General features: G+C 36.8%; 4 protein-coding genes across 5 annotated transcripts; 1 reads left to right on the forward strand and 3 right to left on the reverse strand.

The window, feature by feature from the left end:
• Positions 1–3427, reverse strand: LOC140013382 (uncharacterized). The gene is made up of 6 exons (XM_072062651.1): positions 2904–3427; positions 1829–2400; positions 1646–1733; positions 1055–1542; positions 457–718; positions 1–339 (listed from the first exon to the last, which is right to left on the reverse strand). The coding sequence occupies exons 2-6, from the start codon at positions 1832–1834 to the stop codon at positions 320–322; spliced, it is 864 nt and encodes a 287-aa protein (XP_071918752.1). The 5' UTR covers positions 1835–2400; positions 2904–3427; the 3' UTR covers positions 1–319.
• A 150-nt stretch (positions 3428–3577) lies between these two features.
• LOC140013388 (sm-like protein LSM5) lies at positions 3578–6517 on the reverse strand. The gene is made up of 4 exons (XM_072062659.1): positions 6302–6517; positions 6053–6176; positions 4147–4219; positions 3578–3855 (listed from the first exon to the last, which is right to left on the reverse strand). The coding sequence occupies exons 1-4, from the start codon at positions 6333–6335 to the stop codon at positions 3823–3825; spliced, it is 264 nt and encodes an 87-aa protein (XP_071918760.1). The 5' UTR covers positions 6336–6517; the 3' UTR covers positions 3578–3822.
• Positions 6518–7651: 1134 nt separating this feature from the next.
• LOC140013393 (uncharacterized) lies at positions 7652–11426 on the forward strand. Of its 2 annotated transcripts, XM_072062667.1 has the most exons (3): positions 7652–8107; positions 9051–9294; positions 9865–11426. In XM_072062667.1, the coding sequence occupies exon 3, from the start codon at positions 9887–9889 to the stop codon at positions 11030–11032; it is 1146 nt and encodes a 381-aa protein (XP_071918768.1). In that variant the 5' UTR covers positions 7652–8107; positions 9051–9294; positions 9865–9886; the 3' UTR covers positions 11033–11426. The 2 variants fall into 2 exon arrangements, with proteins under 2 accessions (XP_071918768.1, XP_071918765.1); XM_072062664.1 differs by having other exon boundaries at positions 7652–9294; positions 9878–11426.
• Positions 11427–12796: 1370 nt separating this feature from the next.
• On the reverse strand, positions 12797–17931 carry LOC140013398 (3-ketoacyl CoA thiolase 1, peroxisomal-like). The gene is made up of 14 exons (XM_072062670.1): positions 17699–17931; positions 16905–16981; positions 16728–16812; positions 16286–16412; positions 15852–15950; positions 15705–15772; positions 15506–15613; positions 15341–15418; positions 15080–15212; positions 14879–14975; positions 13598–13721; positions 13406–13514; positions 13200–13283; positions 12797–13058 (listed from the first exon to the last, which is right to left on the reverse strand). Exons 1-14 carry the CDS (start codon positions 17798–17800, stop codon positions 12949–12951), a joined length of 1401 nt encoding a protein of 466 aa, XP_071918771.1. The 5' UTR covers positions 17801–17931; the 3' UTR covers positions 12797–12948.
• Between the last annotated feature and the right edge of the window lie 5141 nt (positions 17932–23072).

The following is a 23072-nucleotide window of genomic DNA, read 5'->3' on the forward strand; positions in this document are numbered from 1 at the left end:
GGTTGAGCGATGTTAGCTTGCTCGTACTTGATCTGAAATTCATTAGTAATAGATTGGGAAAATTTCACTCTTTTTACAAGAGTTAATCCTGAGATACAAGTTAAAAAAGTGGTTCAAATATTGATCACCACAAGTCCACTTTAAAGAATTACATTTTGCTGCATTGCATCAGTGCCGTATCTAACTCCTCTTTCCTTTACGACCACCGGACGCTGATCAAACTGACGTGCGTTCAGTGGGCGATAGTTCGAATCCAATTGTTCTTCCCACTGTTGAATCAATCCAACAATCTCCGACCCAGTTTTAGAGATAGTAATCTTCATAACTCGAGCACCACGACTGTTCATCAAAACCATGGATTATTTATTACAATCAGAAATTAATTAAATATTGTTTTGAGAAAAGGGATACAGAAAAACCAAAAAAAGAAAGAAAGAGAGAGAAATTAATTCCTACATTCAGAATCTGTGGTGATCCAATTTCCCGGCCTGACAACAGAAAGATCAAAGTTGTGGAGGGGAGTCGACAGTAGCTGAGTAGTTGACGTTTGATCAAAGTTCTTTGACGATGAAGCGATTGATGAAATTGCAGAATAGGCAGAAGAAGTGGTGGAGCAACTCTCTACCTCCCATCTAAAACTAATTTTGGGAGAGTCATTGCTAAGTTGATCATCGTCCGGAACTGCTTTAAGGGCTGCTTTATTTCTGAAGTGTAAAACCTGAAAAACAGATAAAAGCATGCAGACCAAGGAGGGAATGTTCGATCAGTGACCTTAGGACATTTCTGCAACAAAAATTTAGCAGAGTTATGGTAGACAAATAAGTAAGGGTATAGGGAGAAAAGGTTCATTTCTGCGTATTATGGATGTGGCAACAAATAGACAAAATACAGCAGTACTCGTCCACTCAATATCCTTTTGTCTAATGTTTTGTTCTTTTTCTATTCTTTTATTAATTGGGGAAGTGGCTCATATTTCAATCGAGGAGTCGACATTAATGTATTGAAGACGGAACGTAGAGAATGAAGTTTTGAAAAACAAAATGCTAAAATATACCTTGCGGCTAATATATTTTCCTCCCTTCTCAACCTTGGCAGCAGCAGCCCATCTCAAAAGCTCCTTCATCTTGGAAAGTGTTTTGGCTTTGTCTCCCTTGTTAGTTATTTCTTTCTTTTCTGCAGTAGTACTAGCGCATCGATGATCAGCGTCATTAGTTGAAGAAGATGATGCAGTGTTCTGATCGCTGATCGGCAGAACCTTATTCTCAGCCTTGTGATTGCTGATCACCCCTAATCCCCTAGCAAGGTCTTCTTTTTTCATCTTCATGGAATTTACAAATTGCTGCCTCTTATGGCAGCCGCCAACCTTCTTCAAATTCAGAGTGCAATAGAAGCAGGCCTTAGCAATGCCCTTTTTACGTAAAAGCTTGAAAGGACTCAAGTTCTTGCAAGCTAAATCTGTTTGCTCTGCCTTTTTCCGTCTTCGTTTTATTTTAGGATTCTTCGACAACAACGCCGTGTCTTTGGATTTTACTCCCTGATCACCTGAAAACAAACCAAAAAACGATGCTAAGAATTAAAGCTATGTCTCATCAGCTAATATGCAATAAATGTTTACTTGCATCAGTATACGGAAGTGTAATGTTACCCTTTAGACCTTCCTTCTTGTTGCCGGTGAAACAATAATCTCTGTGTCTCGGAGGCTCGCGAGTTACTTTCTGAAGCCATTGAAGGATCTGTAATATATACATGTAAGCAGAACAAATTCAGCATGAGGGATGATTCCACTGCTTGATGTTTCTGTCATAAAAATATACGGATGCTAGCTCACCTGCATGTTACTGCTGATAATTTTAAAGGGCTAAATTTGTACTATATAGTTTCCTGACTTGAGAGAAATGATTAACTGGGTCTAGGAGTGACTTTTTTGGTCAAATTTTGGACAGCGAAGAGAAAAAATCTAGCTGTGATGTCTCTATGCTCAGAGATTCCTACACCCTCATAGGCTATCAGACCAAAATGAAGATGAAGACAATGCAAGAATTGAAATGAATCTATGAAGATGCTGGGACAGCCATGCAGTTAGTGGGGGCTGGTTGGCTTGTGATTCTCAGTTCACTGAAGCCTATTTTATAAGTTGATGATCATGTGGGGGGTATTAAGGAGGTAATTTGTGCTTAATGGAACATCACTAAGGATAATGTACTTCATATTCAGTACATAATAATGGACTCGGCCTTGGTGGCACTCTTCTCAACCATACACATGTAGGGCAGTTGTTGTTCCGTCCCCAATTTAATGGGGTATATCCTACTCGTTGCTTCCAAGATTTTGGGTGGAGGTAAATAGGAATGCCTTCTGCGGTGAAGCCTTCCTCCTTGCATGCTAATCAGTAGAGAGTAGCTGAATATGAAGAGAATATTTGTCACAATTGTGAATTGCAATTCATTTTTGGAATAGATCATCAACTTCCGGAATCGTATATTATAGATCATCAAGGCATGTGGGAATTGAAAGAAAGAGGTGCATATTTTTTTTTTATTGTAGTCTAAGTACGCAGGATCATCAAACGGCGACAGTAATTAATGGGGCATTATTGGATTCGGCACAAACAAAGAAAAACAGGGACACAACAGGGCTCACATGGGCCTCCCTCACCGATGACCAATCGGATATATGTTCTCAATCTCAGCCCACGACGGTGAAAGAAGAAGACATTAATGAGACCAAAAAAAGGTCTTCAAGAAAGGAGGAATGCGAAATTGCAGAGAGTAAATCAGGAATTACTGATGCCCATAATATTTTAAGTATGCTAAAAGGCGAATTAGCTAGCAGCATTGAATAATGCAGGAAGAGGAATGTGTTTGCAGTTAGGCAGAGACGGACAATTTCAATTTGTGCCAAACCTTTCCTTCTCAGAGTCTCAGAGTCAGTGGTACTATTTGATTTGATCCCAATCCCATGACCATCCATCTCCAGTTGAGTGAACGTGCCATTCCACAGGCCATCTAGCTGTTCTTGGTTTGGGTTGACGTGGCCTCCTAAACTGCTTTTCTTTTCAGGGCTGTCCTCAATCCTCCTCATTCATTCTGGGCCGAAAGGCTATTTCTCCCCCCACTGATGTCATAAATACAGGGACCCGATTTGTCTGGATGTCATGTCATTCCTTTTGCAATTTGAAGGAACACTGTCCATCAGCTAATTAAGCCCACGACAAATCTCCAATATTCCTACAAATGTTGTCGAGGATTCTGAACCTGTCTAGTCTCTCCAAGCTTCGTACAAATGGGCCATAGCCGTCGCATTGCGTAATTGACGAATTGTGCGGCACAGCAGCTATCTTTTTCCATTTTTTAGAGCGTCCTAAAGTTAAGTTTGTAATCGAAGAGAATGGACCAAACAAATTCTAGCTTATCTAGCACTCTGCATAGCTCTTTGATGTTCTTCGGGAACGGCACGATTTATAGCAGGAAGATTTTTCATCCTTGAGTAAAATTGACAATGCGGCGATATCATCAAAATTCAAGAAACATCCTAGTATTGTTGAAACTAGTTTCTCACCGGCAGACTGCAGTATGCATTGTTTAAGCGCCCAAACCAACGTTAAATACTTGCACTAAATTTGCAATAATCCACAGCACAAGCCAACCACTAAATTCTCCAAACAGTTGAAAGACTGTTATACCATACCAGTAAAACAACAGAGGGCTCCTCCTATGAGATTTTACAGAATCCACTTTTAATTAGACATCAATGGCCTAAGATCAACAAAAGTGGCCCCTCAGGAAAGTCTACAATTTCGCGAGAGCCACAAAAGTAGCTTCCTCACTCAGGATCTGGGGAGCCACCAGGGACCAGCTGCAGATTAGAAGAAAATATTAGCAAAAAGGACACTTTCTTGAGTCAGCATTATTAGATAACCATTAAATATAGCCTCAAATAAAAAGACAGAAAAACCAACCGGCAGATTAGAAAGCAATACAACTAAAGGAGAAAAATAAGCTGACTCAAATGTTTTTGTCCAACTTCTCAAGACTATCAATGATATATAAATGAGAAAACAAAAAGTTTCACAAACTGCTTGTCACCACTGACCCAGCAAAACAAAGTGAATATCAGGAATTAACATGAAATATCTTGCATACTTACAATGGCAATGTTGTTTCCATTAAGCAGAATCTGGTCAAGCTTTGTTATTCGGCGCCCTTCGGAAGTGATTTCACTGCAAATTACCAACAAAGAAGAGTTCGATTGGATCAGAAACAGAACCTTGTAAACGCTGGAGTAAGAAAAGTAGTTGGGCAAAATGATAAATTTCACAAGAGACACACAGCATCCACTCCTATGTTTCTTTATCTGGTCATGGGGGTTGTCTTAAAGAGGAAAAAACAGATAAGTATACTAAATAGGGCAAATGGAGACCTCTGCTTTCAGAACACCTAAGAAACTAGAGAAATCTGGGGAAAAGTTTTCCAGAAGCATTTAACTAAATTTAACATTTTATAAAACCTTTCGACTTGTCATTATTGATGAATTTCAACCACAGATGTTAGGCTGCACTACAGAGTCTGATTCGGTTTTTGCTTGGAAGATAGTCTTATTGGAGAATCAAGATGGATGCCCACAAGGCATTGAGTAGGCTGCCAATAGAAATTTATAACCTACAGAATAATTGGTTTTCTAACATATGCTATCATCATTAAGGTAATGTTCTAATTCAGTATGTGCTACAAATGAGATTTGATAAGAATCCAACAATCCCCCAGTTCACCTTCTTTAGATAAAATTATAGATGTAAATCTTCAATTCCGGTGTCCCCTACAGCATCTTGCCAACTGCCGGTGCCATTAGTCATCATATCCATATTCCTCAAGGAGAAAGGTTCTAAACTATACGTTGTATCACTAACAAAGTTGCATCTCTAGTGCCATACTCCAAAGATATCAATGAGGTACATAGACAGGTCTAAAATAAAATTTATAACTAAGTTTAATGAAAATGATGCATTACAACGTAGTCTGGTGGAGGACAGCAACACAAACTATAAAGATTACCTCAGAACACCCTTTATATTACTCAGCAGAAATAAGGAAAAAAAAAAACCCTGTAGATGCCTTGATGCACGCACGCATACACAGAGATACGAGGTTCAAAAAGAAAAAGTGCTTTAGAGGTGAACAATACCCAAAACTACGAAATGACTTACATGCCAACACAAATCACAAGAAGCTCAAACATCCATTAAGTATCACTGAAAGGATAAATGACAGAACTCAAAAGAATTTTACAATAAGACACTATTCACACATCAGTTAGAAAGTCCCCTAGTACCTCTGGTCAAACCAGTTAACCAGACATCCGCTGACAGCCTAGCAGGTAGGGCAAATATTCCTTTGTGTTTCAGATTTAAATCCCATATCTAGCTTACAAGGCTTCATTACAAGGTTGAAATTCATTAACGCCAATAATTAAGCATGAGTATTATTTGAATAAAGTGGTGGTTATACGGAGTCAAATTGAATTCTAAGCAATCCAATGGACATGTATACCTACGTTAAGTTCGCAATGGGTACCCTTGAATTATCATAAAGTGCAAAATGGAATAATTAGACAAAAAGTGACAAATCACTCAGGCTTTCACCAGGATACATCACAAGTAAATGTGAAGGACATTTGACGTCAAAAGAAAAACACCAATTTCCTTGTAGAAAAGTTTGCCTCAGTTAAACAAAATGCTCTACCAGTTCACAGCATAAACAAGGGATTCCATTAACAAGCTTGAGAGCTCAAATTGAGCCCCTTCAGTTTACATCTAGCATTTCCCATTAATTTTCTTACTTAAGCGTGAAAACCCAAGAGAATACTGAATCCTGCAGAGACATACCCAGCTTCTTGCAAAGGACATTGACGGTTTCATTGAAATAAAGAATACACCAAATTTCATTAAAAATAAAGAATAAAACACAATAGGAATACCGAAAGGAAGACGCATGTACGTGTTAGAATCATGTAAAACATATATGCTATATAGAAGATTGAGGTAAATATAACATACTATTCAGTGACGTCTTCAAGGACCATGTTGACGTAGACATCGAAACCCCTCAGAGTACCAACCAGCTCCTTGTCTCCCTTCATTATGACCCATATCTTGGAGCCGATGCACCGATCAATCAACTCTGCATATCCAAAAGCCCTAAGGTCAATTTCGCCAATTTTCAGGTCAAATTTTTTTGGTAGTTGAAAATCAGAGAGAAATAGAGAAGCACGGAAGCAAAGCAAAGCAGACAAGTAAAGGAGGGACCTGATGGCAGAAGCTGCGAGGGATTGTTGGCCATAGGCGCGGAGACGCTGCTCACTCTCTTCTTCTATAGCTTCCCCAACTCTGTTGAACAGCAGTATTTTGTGGCTTTGCTGTGAAAAGGGTTTATGACCCGCAACGAGTGATGCGTGCACCGGAGTGTCGACACGGTGTTTCAGCCTTTTGCCTTGCCAGGTGAAATAAAATTAGGGCGCCTTTGGTTTCTAGTTGAACTAGGAATCAATTACTAAATCGCTACAGGTCGTGTTTGGTTTTTGTTTAGGTGTTGTTTGTATAATTAATGCGTCTTAGGATGCATTTGATAAGATTGAAACTGAAATTTGATTTGGAAATCTGAAGCTATTAAATTGTTAAATATTAAATTTAATATGTTTGAGTGTATATTATATCACTTATTTTTAAGAATAAGTTTTATTTATACAATTCAGTACTATTTAATTAATTCACATATTTAATTTTTGGTTATCAAACATATCCAAACATATTAAAATATGAATCTATTAAATTTAAGTGCTAAATTAAATTTTGGATTGCACTTTTAGATTTTTTTTTTTTTGCATTTTAAAAAAGTGACAATGTAGTATTTTTTTTGGGGTCTCCCTAATAAGTATCTTAAATTGAGAAAATGTATATATACAAACAAAAATTAACAATTATGAGTGTGTGTATTGAGATGGCATCTTAAGTGCAGCTTAATGATAAGAAAAAACATTTTTTAGATATATTTGTTTTTCTTTTTCAATGTAATCATTTGCTCTTTCTCTTTTTTATTATATAAATATATGGTTCTTGAAACTACAAGAAGTATCAAATCAACTTAAAATCTGAATGCATAAGTGTCTGATAAGCGTACAAAGTATGGAATTAATATGGAAGGGCGTGGATTTAATTCTTTCCCAAAATTAATTGTCATGCATTGTAGTGTATACCCACAAAAAATTTGGGAATAGAAGGGGAGGCAAACATAACCACTGAGTTTGGTTAAGTGGCCACCATAGAGGGATCTCTTCTTGGACTGGAGGTGGGGGTTCAAATTTTATCTGCAGCAAAAAAATTTAAAAGTGGTGTCAAAACACCCATTTGATCTAGTAAGATTTGTATACTTATTAATCCCTAACATGAGTCTCTTTAGGCTCCTCCTCTTTAGGATAAAATAGATTATATAATTATTATCATTGCGAAAAAAAAAAAGAAAGGTGGAGGCAAACATCATTAATACGGAAAAAATCTCAAGAAGTACCCATATAGGCCCGGGCCCCTATGTGTTGTCCACGTTAGCGGCATGCATACGTACACGCACGCGAATTTACCCTTCATCAAAGGAAGACGGTTTCGTGAGACAACAATTCACAAAAAAACGATTGCTTACCATTTCTTTCTTACATTCCCAGCCTCTTCTTCAAAGCTCCAACCTCCAATCCATTCCAACACTTTCATCCAAAGTCCAAACCCCTCCTAAAACTGCACCACAACGTTTCCCCATTTTTCTTTTCTGTATTACAAAAATTTTCTACAACTCCTATTGGCTTTTGGGATTTCTTTTCCACTGGCTATCACCTATAAATATGCTCTTATATCACCATATCTAATGAATCACCAATTTCCAAAATTTCCTCACTTTTCTTCTACCCTTTCTCACCGCAACATCTCGTGATTCTCACGGCACAAGAAAGTTAATTTTCCACGCACTTGAATTAAATTTATGTATGAAGAGAAATCGACAATCAATCTATCAATCAATCAATTCCTAAGGACAATCGCCTGACGAATTCAATTTCCTCGTGAATTGTAATTTCGTAACTTCATTTTGTTGATTTTGCATCTTTTTTGGGGCTTTTGTAATTGTTTTTACCCTAAACTGTTGTTTCTTGATCCGATTCACCTTTGATCTTTGTAAGTTGACGGATTTTGATGCATATATGCTGTATTTGTGGGTTGATTAGCTAGAAAAGGAAGGATCTTTGTGATCTATTGAGGTGGGTTCAGATTAGGGTTTGTGTTGGTCGGGATGGGCTGTTTATGAATTGGGGTTCTTTGTTTTAATATTTGATATTTGTTATTGGGATTAAAAATTTGGTGGACTTATTTCTGTTCCCATTTAAATGCACCTTAACAAGCTTCTGAAGGTCTTGCTATTTTTCTTAGGGTATTTAACCATAAGGAATTCACAGGGAAAATCAGATAATGAGTTTGTGGTTTGCTGGTATCTGCCTTCATGATTGTTGTTGTCGTAGAATTATCTTTTGGTGCGAAGCATTTTACTGCTCTGGGTAAAATAATTTTGCCATTAGGGGTCTGGATTTGGAGTGTTAGTTCACATCATGTCCTGTTTCGTTGCCTCTGTGTTTTTTTTTTTGTTAAGGTTACCTCCCTGTAGTTTATTAGTCCTTACGATATACTTTGCCTTATGGAACCAACATTTCTTCAGAATTCTGGCTCCTATTGATGCTTCATAACGTCAAGGTATTTGATTATTTGCTTACGAGGTTGGTATGAACTAGAGGTGCATGCTTTTTAGAGTATACCGAATGCAAATTAAGTGCAATCTAGTCACAATTGATATGTGGGCTTTTCTTTGTCCGGTTTTGAAACTTTTCCAGCTGAATTTTTGGTTAAATTTTGGCTTGTTTTCTATCAGAAAGATTCTGCAGCGTTCTAGTTTATTTTAAGTTGTTTGTTGTAACTGGAGGTTACGCACATGACTCTTTTGTGTTCCACCATATAAATGCAGGTTTTTAGGACTGCCTTGGTGACTGTGGCTCAAGATATAGGCAATATTTCTTTGTGTGAGGCTGTGTAACTTGAAGAATTCTAAGACTGCATTACTGAATTATATTTCATAAATGCTCGTGAAGGGTTGCCAACAATTATTCTAAAAGTCGCATAAAGAATCTTTTACTTTTGATTTGCTAACTCTGATCAGTTTCATAAGAATCAGAAGCTACCAGCAAAGAAAAACTCAGTGCCTTTACTTGGTGAGTATATATGCAGTATATGATAATGCTTACTCATTTCTTCAAGTTGATTGAATTTTGATATGTAAAGTAATTGCATAGCTTATGTTGGTTGCCCTGGCGTGCCATGGTTGTTTAATTGTTTGGTTGAGGCAGGTTTCATTTGATTTTAGCAAATACATTAGGTTAATTTACCGGAGATTAATAAAACAATTTGAGAGTAGATTTGAATTGATGTTGGTATGATTTTTCAAGTTTTCTATTTCTAACTTGTTTAGGAACCTGGTAGATTATTAATAACATGATTTGACAGTAGATTTGAAATGTGATGTTTTTGTGCTCTAGTCAGTTGATTTCTTTCTGGTAACGGTCTCCTTTTGTGTGCGTGTGTGTGCATGTCCTTGACTGGTTTTAGGCACTTCTACATTATTCACCGTGTTTGAGCAGTTGAGAATTTTTCATGGAGGAATAATCTTCTGAATTAGTCTGGGCAACAAAAATTCTGCCCTGTAAACATTTTTTTTTTTTTTTGGGTTCATTCATTTTGTACTACAACCTAATAAGGCCGCTATGCTAACACTTCCATTTTAGCAACCTATTCCAGTGAACGTAGATGGCTAGTAGAAAAAGAAGCATTTCAAATGATGCAGATATGCATGCCCTCTATAAGGAATGGGATGAAGCTTCATGCCCCATATGCATGGATCACCCACATAATGCAGTTCTTCTGTTGTGCAGTTCCCATGATAAGGGCTGCAGATCCTATATTTGTGACACAAGTTATAGGCACTCAAATTGCCTTGACCGTTTTAGGAAACTTAGAGATGAAGATACTTCACCTAGTTTGAACCCCACAAACCAGCATGATATGGTTAGCACATCTAATGGGAACTTGGGGTCGAGAAGTTCAGGTGACCAGACTGAAGCTCAAGGAGATCGTGGTGATGTAACAGTTGTTGGCTCGGTAGCAACTGAAGAATTGGGAGAAAATAGTTCTCAAGTCGTGGATAATAACTTGGAGATGCAAGAAGAAACAATACAACTCAGGGATTCTACGTCTTCATGGGAAGGTGTTGGGTTGGAAGAGAACAATATGGGGAATTCTTTTGAAACTACTGCAAACTTGAGATGCCCTTTATGTCGTGGAAGTGTATTGGGTTGGAAGGTCGTGGAGGAGGCAAGAAGATACCTCAATCTAAAGCATCGAAGTTGCTCTCGTGAATCATGTTCATTCTCTGGTAATTATAGGGAACTGCGTAGACATGCAAGAAGAGTTCACCCAACTGTTCGCCCTGCTGACATTGATCCATCAAGACAGAGAGCCTGGCGGCGCCTTCAAGACCAGAGAGAGTACGATGATATAGTCAGTGCCATACGCTCTGCGATGCCAGGCGCCATTGTACTTGGGGATTATGTAATTGAAAATGGAGATAGGTTCTCAGGCGAGGGGGGCGGCAGGTTGTTGAGTACTTTCTTGTTGTTTCAGATGATTGGCTCAGTGGATTCTGAAGCTGAGCTGAGGGGTGGCAGATCAAGGCCATTGTCAAGGCACCGGCGCTCTTCTGGAGCTTTCTCTAGGCGCCGCTTTCTTTGGGGGGAGAACCTTTTAGGTCTGCAACATGATGAAGATGATGATGAAGATGATCAGGAAGATGAACCTGAGCTAAATGTGTTAAGTGATAGTGGTGAGGATGTTTCTTTAAACCCCAGGAGGCGTAGGCGGTTGACACGTTCAAGGGCTAACGAAGATCGTCAATGATGCTTGCTATAATTACTCAGCACGGATAGTTCTTCCGTGGGTGGGAAAGATTTTCCATTTAAAGGGGAGGTCGTTCTGGTTTTTGTCATAGTGTTCGGTGCCAGCACAGATTGGCTTCAAATGAAGATAGATACTGGATTGGGGAGCTGAGAACTATGGCTTGAAAATCCATCAGCTTTAGGGCAAATAATCAATGAGCAGGGGCATGCTTACCAAAGATAATCGGCTTACACTGCCGATTTGATGCAAGGTGCAGGTTGATTTTGGAAAACTTCAATTCAAATCGACTTGTTTTGAATGTCTTCCACTCACATGTATATTTCCATTTGCATATGAGAACGAGCTATTTGATTATTTGGGTGTTCTGTTATATTTGATTTTATATTTATTAGGATTTCTTTTGTCTGATGCCCTCTACCTGGGGTTCCTGGAATTTCAGTCTCATGTCATTCCACAGCTCATTTATTTATTCCAGAGTCTTTTTTGTACAAAATGTTAAAATTGCCCTTTTCAAGTTTAAATGCAATTTGGAGTTGGGAGAGAGAGTTTTATTATTATTTTAGCATAAACTTGCTGTGGAAATAAAAATGAGCTGTGGCATTGTCATTTGCCATTAACATGTGGCACTTGTCATATAATGAAATATCTATATAAAAATCTTACATGCTCCTTGTTTGGATTGCGGTTTTCCATTGAAAATTACATCATTTTTCGTGATCACATTTTCCTATTACCTTTTTCCCTCACATACATCAAGTCGCTACAGTAATTTTTTCATGAAAAATGACGGAAAATGCAATCCAAACAGGTTTGTCACTTCTCTCAGGACTTGGATGCCCCGGGAGTTCAATATTTTGCCAAGTTGCAGCACTGTTAACCGTGTGAAATAATAGCCAAGGCAACAGATGCAATGAATTTTTTTTTATTCTGTATTTGTTTGATTTATGTATTTTTTGAAATCGACCTAAGAAATGGAGCAATCAATCCAAAGAATCTTAAAGGAGGACGGGGAGAAGCAAGTGCTATTTTCTTTGATCTTTTTTCAATTTCTTTCTCTTTTCCTCATTTCTAATCCCTAATTAAGACCTCTGTTATAATTTGTTGAAAGCTTAAGCAATAGATCAGGTAATTCCATGAGAGAATGGTATTTTATTTAACTACTTATAAAGCACAAGCTAGTTTGACGTAATGCCATATTGTGCGTCGTCTGAAAATGCATTCATAGGATATTTGTCTGCAACCGCTTCAAATTCATTTTCCCCAGAACTCTGAAGTGAACCTGTCCTGTGTCCCCTCATTTGAGTGGGCTGTGCTGCACGTGAATCAAACTGCAGAGTCAAAAATGACTTTAACTCGCATCTCCTCTCGTTAAAGATACTACTAATTTAAGCTTTAAATATTTAATCATGTTTAATTTGAGAGTCAATAATATTTCTTTCATCATCATCCAACGATGAATTTTACTGCAGTAGTAGATATGATATTCAAAAGGGACCTAAAACGCCATCCTTTATTCTTTGATTTACTTTGTGTGCATTTTTTGAGCAGTCACAAGTGTCATCTTCTTCATATTCGTGTCTTTGCTTCTTTCCCTCTTCACTGTCGACCGCCGGCGATTGACCGCTACTAATATGTTGTTGTTCATGGACAAATTATTTCAATTTTTTTTTTAAAAATTTTATAAACACCAAACAAAATTTAGAATTGTTCTCCTCTTCTCCCACCCCTTAAAAAAACTCCCAAACTAGCTGGAAGGATCTCATGTAACATGTAGAAATGCTTCCTTTTACGAATTTTTAAAAAAAAAAATTACCATAATGTATCGCATGTCGTTACAATTTGCTGTCAACAGAAGATAGCATCGTATTTTATTACCATGCTTCAAATGCCGCAAAAGCATCAAGAAACAAAGATGTTCATTTGACATCTTTGGATAAAAGATTAACTTTGCTGACCGGTCGAGCATTGCAAAGATCATCTGTTGAATCACCTCTCTCAAATACACCGGCAGCCCCCATTCCAGAACCTAGACATGCAAAGCAGAGAAAAGATTGGTAAAGATTGTCTACCAGAAGACTATCTATTGACTACATGATCGATCCTCTTTAGTAACAATGAAGTAGAAGAAGGTATATAACACAGTAATGGAGAGAATGTAGGGAGGGACCTATGCACATGGAAATCACACCAAAACGGCAGTCCCTGCCCCTTCGCTTCATCTCATGTAATAAAGTTGCAACACAACGAGCGCCTAACAAAATTTGCAATCCGTTATTATGATTCTGGCAATTGTGCAGATTGGTGCGTTTCACAGAAATTCAGGGAGACATGCAGAAGTGTCAGAACTGATCCAATTAGAGATGCAGACTTTACCTGTAGCCCCCAAAGGATGTCCAAGAGCCATTGCCCCTCCATTCACATTAACTTTTTCCATGTCAAGCTCCAGTTTCTTGCAGCAATATACGTATTGCGATGCAAACGCCTGCGGAGTTCAATGAATCTAATTTAAGGTGAAAATTTCCATTAACCAAGCACAGTTAAAATGCCTGTAAACAAATCAAGTACCTCATTTATTTCAAACAGATCGATGTCATCAACCTCAAGACCAGCAGACTTTGCCGCAGCTGGAATTGCAACTGCTGGACCTATTCCCATCACTGCAGGGTCCACTCCAGCAACGGAGAAGCTCCTGCATGAGAAGCAACAGCCAGTTGATGTCTACTCTTGAGAGCAATTCAGGCATGCTCAACATTCCTAACTCTTGATTAGAATAATGCATTATGCCAAGCATTTTATTCGCATCTCAGAAAACATCATTCTTTCGTCATTCAGAAATGACTGTAGCTGCTTCCGCAGAGAGAAGGAATTGACCTGTCTCAGGAATCACCAAATGCTAATTTAATGTGCTTTTGTGTATAGAAAAATATTTAATCTAGCTTAATCATACTAAATATACATTGTTATGGTAGCCAAGTGCCTCCAATTCTTTTATGACTCTTAAATCAGTCTCTCTGCTTGTTGTGGAATTTCATGAGTAAATTAACTTGTCAGTAAGTTTCAATTGAACATAGCATGGCCTATTGCAATAACGATTAGTTCCAGGAGAAACGACAAACCTTCAGTCCAGACTAATTCCTTTGGAAAATAAGAACATCAGATAAACATGATAACTTTAGTGGGTGAAGATCATAGATTTAGCATAAGCAGCCACAGGTAAGTAATTGATAAAATCACAAGAGTTACAGGATTTGTTAGCCAAGCTAAATACATATCTTCAAAAGGACTTCAAAATAGTGGGCATATAAGGTGGGCAAGCTACATTAAGCATTCAAAAGATTGGCCAGATATAATAAAAATTAAACTAATGTATTTATGAGTTTGGTACCTTTTTTTTTCAAAGTTTCAACCTTTTTGTATCCAATGAGACATTTGAAAGGACCTTTGTGCTTTTAATTGAAACATAAATCTGGTAAAAGTTTCTTATCAGTTGGTAATGAGTGGATTCTTTGTACCAGAAAACAACCCAATACATCCAAACAAGGTGTACAGGGAAGTTTCTAAATACAATGCGGTTGATATACATCTAGTACTACAAATAAGGCCCATGACATCCTCTCACTCTTTATAGATCAAGAGTCAAAAATGTCATCAGATTAAGGATATGTCAAGGAGTATAAAGGTGGTTAACAAAAATTGAGAACTAAGAAAGGATTATCATTAAAGCTATACCAGCTTACAAAAAATAGTAGCTCGATAAAATTAACTGCCGAGGTACATGCCAGTTCTCTATAAAAAGTTGAAAAAACATCTATAAGAAGGTATACCAGCTTGCCACAACATGCATACCTGAATATTCCAAGAATTGGAAGCCCCTTTTCCATTGCTAGACTCCTTTTCATCAGAAGAACTGCACCTGCTCCATCACTTATCTGACTAGCATTCCCTACAAATGGTATACTTGTTCAAACAGACTTCAATAAAAGCATGAAGATATGAAGGCACTTGGCAGTGTCTAATGTCCACTAGAGCTAAACAGTACTTGAGTACCAGCAGTTGTAGTTCCATCTTTCTTGAACGCAGGTTTCAACTTTGCCAGATCTGTCAAGTTTGTGCTTGGCCGAATGCCATCATCCACTGAAACTGTAACTGGCTTCTCCTCTCCATTTTTAGGGTCCTTGATCTTTCATGGTAATCTCAGTTAGAAAGCATTCGAAACGGAGGACTTACATTTGGGCTTCATATTCTTTTCTATGTGGGCTACATTAACAACAATAAAAAGATAGGCTTCACTTTCAAAGATGAGTCTACCTTGGTGAAAACTGGGATGATTTCGTCTTTAAATTTACCAGATGCAGTTGCTGCAGCAGCACGCTTGTGAGACATAACCTATTGTTGCAATATTAGGAGTTCAAAAAATTTTCTCCCACCAAATCATGCATCAGAAGATAATAAATAGAAAGGTCCATGACTTACAGCAGCCTGGTCTTGTTCTTGCCGTGTTACCCCATACCGCTCTGCAACATTTTCAGAAGTAATGCCCATAGGGAGAAGACAGTCCCGGGCTTGTGGCAAAGAGTCAACCTGTCATACAAATATCTCCAGTTGAGGATGCTACTTCACAAATCAGAAGATCTGTTCCAAAAAGTAAAGAGTAGAGTAGAGCTGAGCTTACTCGTGGATTAGCTTGTTGGATGCTAACATTGGAATTAGTGGTCATTGACTCTAACCCAGCCCCAATCCCTGCATGGGAAAGAATTAAACAAGAAATTTGAATAAAACTATCACCAGTTATTATTTCAAAAGGTAATTTTTTTTTTACCTATGTCGTAGAAACCAGCTTTAATGCATGCAGCAACATCAGCAACTGCCTGGAGGCCAGAAGAGCATTGTCTATTGACAGTTCTGATGGGCACAGTTTCTGCAAAAAGGTACAAAATTATACAAGAGACAACCACAACTTGCAAGTAAAGGACATTGAAGATAAATGCAGACAATAACCAGCAAAAGGAATTATTTCCCGTATCTGTTAGAAAGGACTTATAACAGAAATAGAATGTCCATTTCATTTAGTTTATCCTCTTAAACCAATCATAAAACGATTCCAATTTAGAAGGCTGCTACTATAAATATTCGTACAACTTATATTCAGCAATATTGTTTCTCTTCCTGGTTGCCAACTAAAATCAAAGCATCACATGTCCACTCATCCAGACAACAAATTAAACACAAAAGGAAAAAGAATGAACTATTTACCAGGAAAACCAGCATAGAATGCAGCCATCCTGCATTCAGTTGCTCTTTGTGAACCTGGAGCTACAACAGTGCCCACAACTATATCCCCCACCTCACTTGGGTTAATATTTGTCTTGTCGATCAAGGCCTACAATGAATGATAAATGTAGGATGATACACTATAATTGTTGAATGAGAAGTTCCAAATATAGAAGTGGATAACAAATGCTATAATAATAGAAGATAGAACAAGAATGGGCAGCTGACTTAAGAAGCAAAGACAAAGAAATCTAAGCATGAGACGTTCCAAATAAGACACTTATTTATTGTTAATCTAAATTATTATTCAGAAAATACATTTCTGTTTTAAAAACTTAAAACCTTTTTGGCTGCTACAATATTCTAACCAAAATCACTTAGAGCTGTGACCTTGAACAACATGAAAATCTGTTCTGCAACTGACCTTCAGAACTGGAGCGAGTAAATCATCCGCAAGGGTATCTTTGAAGCCACCACGTTTTGATTTGCATATCGCAGTCCGATATGCCCTGTAGAACATGACTTGTGGTTATCAAACTGACGGTAGAAGAGCCATTTGGCACAAAATGAGACAAAACAATCTTGACTGCAAGTAACTTACGCTACAATGACTACGTCATCTCCAAAAGCAGCTGTCCTCTGGTAAGCAGCACTATCCCCGGCCAGACAAATTGAAGGCTAGTCGAGTATCCCAAAATAAATTATACAAAAAAAAAAAAGGTATGAGAATCGAAAAGTACAATATTGTGTCATGACTGCAAGTTCAGGGTAATAGACAAATGATGATCATAGGAAAGTCTGTGATACAGTTTAGTTCCCCCAAACGAAAACTTGTCTAGAAGAATCTAAAACAAAGTCTTGAGCACAGATTTAAGAGATGTTCTTTAGCTTGAAAGCCACGGATTGATTATCATATTATGAAGTTGGATCACATCAAAAGTTATGCTACCAATTCTAATTGCAATCTTGCGTAAAATAAGCAAAAACTTATGATTCGCGCACTAGCTTAGAAGTGATTGCTTTGGCAGAATAGCATGAAGCAATCCATACTCTTTAAATAAGAAAGTTCTTTACTTGTTTCAACTGCCGTTGAAATAACACAGCAAAATACCATCGTCCCAACATCCAACTATATAACAGGGTAATGCTAGCTAGTAACATAACACAGTAGACATCAATTAACTTCTAAACTTAGTTCCAGCATTCCATCAAGCAAACTGTTGACAGTCATTATTCTAAAAAAAAATCTTCTCTTTGGGTAATGAAATTATTGCAATCACCCTCCATTTGACGTAAATTCTAGCCCCGGCCGGGCCACAACCATCCATTAATAACGTGATTGATCTAAAATTTTCATTTCAGAATATATTTGAGCAATAGAATTATAAAGCTTACAGAAATTGAAGAAGATTCTTCATGGGTCAGCTGATGAGAAAAGCAAGAAGTGGGTTGCAGGTGTTCCAGCAAAACTTTTTGTCTGAAGATAGCTTTCTCCATTTCCTGGCTTCCTCCAAGTTCTCACCAACTCTTTTTCACCCTCTCTTTGTTTCTTTCCCTTTTTTTCTTGATCAATTAATCAACGATGTTAAAGCCCACTTTGCACTCGAATAAGCTAATTTGGCAAGATACTCGTATATATAGAGTGGAGTGGAGGTAGCAGCCTTAAATGCAATATGGCCTTCAAATTTTATCGCTGACCAGCAACTTTAATGGTAAATAAGTTTTAAAAACCGAAATTGCTGTGCCGTTTTTGGGTCAAGTTCAACTACCGAAAGCTTGTTGGTATTAGTCTTTTTCGTTTTTGGCGTTGGTCTTGGTTTTGGGTATGTGTGTCTTCACCGATGATTTTGCGGTAATGCACTTGTCTGCCTGTGGGGACTTTGGCATTATGAAATGCATGAAGAACGTGGTGGGCAGGGCAGCGTGGGTGGATATCTCAATCCGAGTTTTCCCTGCTTTTGTTGCATTTGCTCCGAAAGTTCAATGGGAATCACACCGTGGAAACTAAGAAGGAAAACTCATGGAACTTTTGACGAAGCTACACTTGATCTTCGTGTGGAAATTAAGAAAGACCTTAGCTTTATTAGACTTGTTAGTTGTTACTGTCATTTGCACTCAGCACCCCCAGATTATTCTTAAACTATAAATTACAACACGATGCAACCCTTCTTTTATTATTTATTTATTTAAACTTGTTTTAATAGGGGAATGATGGAATTTTAAAAAGTGGAGAGAGGGCAGGGGACTAAATTCAAAATCTCTAATTCTTGAGATCTCTACCTTAATCAAATTCGAAAATAAAAATAATAAGAACTTTTTATTTTTTATTTTTTAAACTACATGAAGTACTCCTTTCACCATAGCAACTCGACAGCGTATACATGCATCCATATATATATATATATATATATATATATATATATATATATATATAATTTTTAACTTTTTTTTAATATAAGTGAGAGGGTTTGAACTCGAAACATTATAGTACTTATATTATCTCTTTCTCTCGAACCACCCAATCCATCCCGTTTTTATATACTCTTGTACTCCCTCCGTCCCACTTTGATAGTCCTGTTTTCCTTTTTCGTGTGTCTCAAATTGTAGTCCACTTTCCAATTGAAGAATGTAGTTGTATTTTAAGTTTTCTAAAATACCCTTATTCAATGTAAGTTGTTGTTGCTATAAACCTACCCCATTTAATAAGAGTTGATTCTTTTTTTACCATCAATTCAAGTTCCCATAAGGTTGTACTCTAATTAATGTGAGGGTATTTTAGGAAAATGGCTACCTAAATTGATTGTTCCAACAAAGTTAACTACTTTTTATTAAACTGTGTGAAAAAAGAACGAAGACTATCAAAGTAGGACGGAGGGAGTATTTAATATCTTTCTTACTTTTTTCTAGTAATATAAATATCAATATAATATTAAAAAAATATAAGCATTTATGTGGCTACTGAAAAAAAGGCCAACGAGCGCAGTTCACTTAGGTAAGGAGCTTATGGTCTTTTTAATTGCAAAGGGCTAACTAGTTTCCAACTTAATTTAGGCTATTGAGAAAGTCTACAATAAACTATAAAGCGTGAGATACTATGTTGCTATAACTTATAGTTTAGGGGGCACAGTATTAATCATGAGTAGTTTAGGCGTGCAAATTACAACTACCCCTTTTAATTCATCTTAATTGAGTTAAAATAAATTTGTTAAGATTTCAAATATTTTTTAAGCTGTTTTTATTTGACTTCTCTTGCCCCATTTGTTTTAAAGGATTTCATGGTGGTGTGTGGGACATGATCGTTGATTTGTAGAAAGAAAAGAAAGAAGGTCTCCATTTTCTAGACTTATTCCAACTTCAATTCCCTTGAAGTTTCGGGGAATTATTCAAGCTTAAGAAATTCATCAACAAGCCATGAAATTAACAACAACCCTAAGCCCTCAAACATGCTCTTTTTTTTTTTAAGGAGCAATTAATTAAGTAATTTAAGGTAGTTAATGGGATTATCAAACATCTTCTTCAAGTCCTCATAACAAGTCCAATTGACTCTAGGGGGGGGGGGGGGGGGGACAATCAGGAAGGCCTACTAAATTATAATTAATTAAAGTGAGTTGTTTCAAATCCAGAATAAATGAAATAAAAAACAGAGTGATGGCTGTATTTATTAAAAAAAAAAGTAATACTATATAAAATCCCATGTGTTGCAACAACATCTCTCGTATTTCTTTCTGCACTTACGGGGCCAAATTGGCATCTCACCGTGACTTGTAAGATGGCTATCAAAGGTTAGGTATGCTTGTACAATTCATTGCTCAGTCAAAAGAATAGAACATGGAAGAAGAACAGCGAGTAATTCGATTGTCTGATTTCTTTCCTTCTACGTCTTCACAACTTCATTTAAGATTTGATCTACATTCATTCATGATGAAATAGCCAGTATTCAGTTGCAGTGAGCTCTTATCAAATACCAGTACCAGAAAAAAGGAGAAACAAAAACAGAATTGTACACTTCCAAAGTCGAAAAACTTTCTTCAGCTTTCTTGGAATCGAAAAACTGCTCAACTATCGGTACTGGTTATGGAGACTACGACAGGGAGGTACTTGACCAGGACATGTAATGTGGTCAGGCATAACCTAACTAACATCTTGTACCTCGCCGCCTCGGTGGTTAGGCATAAGCCGCATAACCACACAAATTTAAGAAGCTTTCTACAGTGATATTCTACACAAATTCGAGCTTAAACTTATTTTACTTTAATCAAACTCGATCAAATCGAAGTCAAACGAGTTTTTAAGCTCAAAATTTTTTTTTTAGTGAATTTCATAATTTTATAATAAACAATCAAGTACTTGAATTTTAATTTTTTTTCTACTCGAATTTAACTCATTTACCTTATTTATAAATAGTTCGAACGCGGTTAATATTGAATTCGAGTCGAGTCTTTGATCGAACTATTGGCGAGTCAAAATCAAGTAGCTAGTATCAAATACTTCGAACTCGACTCAAACTTGGTCCTCTTTTTTTTTTTTTTTTTTTTTTTTTTTGGAGATGACTAATCGAACTTCCAATTCTAAATTTTCTTAGACAAGGCAAACAACCGTAGGGCCGGACGACTGGATTCAAAACCCAGCTTCTCTTGGGTAAAGTGAATTAGTTCTTGACCGGAGCAAACTCTGCGTTGGCTATTAGATTACAGACTGAGTGGTTGAAGGATCGCAACCGTCAGAATCATCCATTAGTGGATGAGGGGACCTGGACCGTTCTCGTTTGTCCCCGGCTAGCTTGCAAGGAAGGAGTCCGTTCAAGGAAAGTGCATCCGCGACCCCAGGGGTAATCAGTAATCACCCGACCTTTTACTGTCTTGTCTCTCGCATTCGTGCTAAATATGTTGGCGCGATTGCCTTCGATACAAGGCTATGGCAATTCGCACCCAGTCGCACCGACCCGATCGTGGGGTATTATTCACTTGGAAAAAATGTTTTGAAAATTCCATTGCAGATCAGCAAAACCATATGCTGTATACTCTAATTTCTCTTGCGGTCAAAAGGTGAGCATATTAGCGAAACTTGCCATTGAAGATGTAAAAGTGGTTTAGCTCTTGTGTTACAAAACTTGTCTTTTAATTCTTCTATCTTCAAATTGCTTTTTGTTTCTTTTTTTTTTTTTTTATCAAAATGGGTTGTGAGAATATTTCTCATTGATAGCTTATTATGTCCAGATAAAAAACCAAAGAAATTTTATGTGTAGTTTGTTTTGTCAGTATAAAGCATAGTTATACATCTAGTAAATGTATCTACAGACTGAAATTTTGCAATTATTAACATAATTCTAATGTAGCAATATACTACTCAAAGATTTTGAGGTAAGTACGAATAATTTATCTTTTTTTAACATGGTAAAAATAATTGAAATGTGAGATACCATACAATACATTAGTGGTCATATTGATAGTTTGGGAGTTCAGGATAGAAAAGAAACTAAGGAAAAACTTATAAATTATGAGAGAAGAGGAGAGAAGAGAACAATTATTATAATGTTATGTTGTTTGAGAGAAGAGAAGAGAAGATAATATCCTTTTTTTTTTTTTTCTTCTTACATCACACTTCCACGATGATACTTTAGAAGCTGCGGGAGGAGGAGGAGGAGTTGTCCATGAAATTGTGAGCTTGAGAGGAAGCCACAAGCGGTGGTCAACCTTCAAGATTTTTTTTAAGTCAAAATGTCACTTCAATTTATATTGATATAATATAATTAGTGCCTTTACAAGCATTTACTATAATTTAGGGCAACTGCCATACGAGATGACCACTTCTCATTCAAGAATTCGGACGGTTAAAAATTCCCTCTGGTCTAGACCGTAGAGCAGCCCAATGATAAGATGTATTAAAGTTTAAAAGGTGGATGCTCTGACTCAATTGCGCTCGTAGACTCGCATGCGTGTGACATCTTAATTCCAAAATCATTTGTACCGACCTTTATTACAGCCATGCGTTGAGTTATTTTGTGTGGATATTGCATTTTTTATTCAAAATAAAAAAATGGTGTTTTTTAAGGGATAATTTCATATACCTCCATCGAGGTTTCTCGTAACATCACTTAACTCTCCTAAAGTTTTTAAAATCTCGTTTACTTTTCTTAAATTGACATTTCTTGTAACATTTTAACCCTTTTTAGGGGAAATACAATAAAGATAAAATTTTTGTTTCAATACTACCTTTATGTTGTCCTACTTATGAAATTTATAACAATAATAAAAAAAATAAGGTTAAATTTTTTGATGAAAACTATTTATTTTAGTTGTATTAGGATAAAAATAAAATTTACACCTTGAAAAATTCACACATATGAAGATATTATTTTAGTTTTCAATACAATTTAAACTACACCATGAATTAAAACATAATTCCTCAAAATATATCTAGATTTTCTTAATTGTAACTTAACTATGCACAAAATTTTCAAGATATTAATTACTCACCAAAATCCTCCCAAGTTGTTGACCTTGATTAAATTAATTTATCTACGTCATTTGCTATTCCACCAGGATCCTAATATAAAGAAATGTGAACCATTATTAGCTAGCAATTTATTTTTTAATTTACATTTTTTGGTTTTAAAATTTTATTTTATTTTGGCTTTGTGCTTAAATAGTTATTAAGAACAAAGGCAGTGTTGTCAAATTGTGACCTTTGATATGAATATTTAGTCTTGTCAAGTTGATAATAGAGGTAAGTGAAATTTTAAAAATTTTAAGAGAGTTGAGTGATATTA

The sequence above is a fragment of the Coffea arabica genome, chromosome 1e (genome assembly GCF_036785885.1).
Source record: "Coffea arabica cultivar ET-39 chromosome 1e, Coffea Arabica ET-39 HiFi, whole genome shotgun sequence".
Lineage (NCBI taxonomy): Eukaryota > Viridiplantae > Streptophyta > Magnoliopsida > Gentianales > Rubiaceae > Coffea > Coffea arabica.

Coding starts and splice junctions, on each gene's coding strand:
- LOC140013382 (XM_072062651.1), bottom strand. Junction 1,543..1,645: donor CAAGAAGGAAGGTCTAAAGG/GTAACATTACAC, acceptor GTTTGTTTTCAG/GTGATCAGGGAGTAAAATCC. Junction 719..1,054: donor GAAAATATATTAGCCGCAAG/GTATATTTTAGC, acceptor TCTGTTTTTCAG/GTTTTACACTTCAGAAATAA.
- LOC140013388 (XM_072062659.1), bottom strand. CDS start 6,335: ATGGCCAACAATCCCTCGCAGCTTCTGCCATCAG. Junction 6,177..6,301: donor CTCGCAGCTTCTGCCATCAG/GTCCCTCCTTTA, acceptor TTGGATATGCAG/AGTTGATTGATCGGTGCATC. Junction 3,856..4,146: donor ATGGAAACAACATTGCCATT/GTAAGTATGCAA, acceptor TCTAATCTGCAG/CTGGTCCCTGGTGGCTCCCC.
- LOC140013393 (XM_072062664.1), top strand. CDS start 9,887: ATGGCTAGTAGAAAAAGAAGCATTTCAAATGATGCAGATATGCATGCC.
- LOC140013398 (XM_072062670.1), bottom strand. CDS start 17,800: ATGGAGAAAGCTATCTTCAGACAAAAAGTTTTGCTGGAACACCTGCAA. Junction 15,213..15,340: donor TCATCCCAGTTTTCACCAAG/GTAGACTCATCT, acceptor TTACCATGAAAG/ATCAAGGACCCTAAAAATGG. Junction 13,722..14,878: donor CCAATTCTTGGAATATTCAG/GTATGCATGTTG, acceptor CTTCTCATGCAG/GAGCTTCTCCGTTGCTGGAG.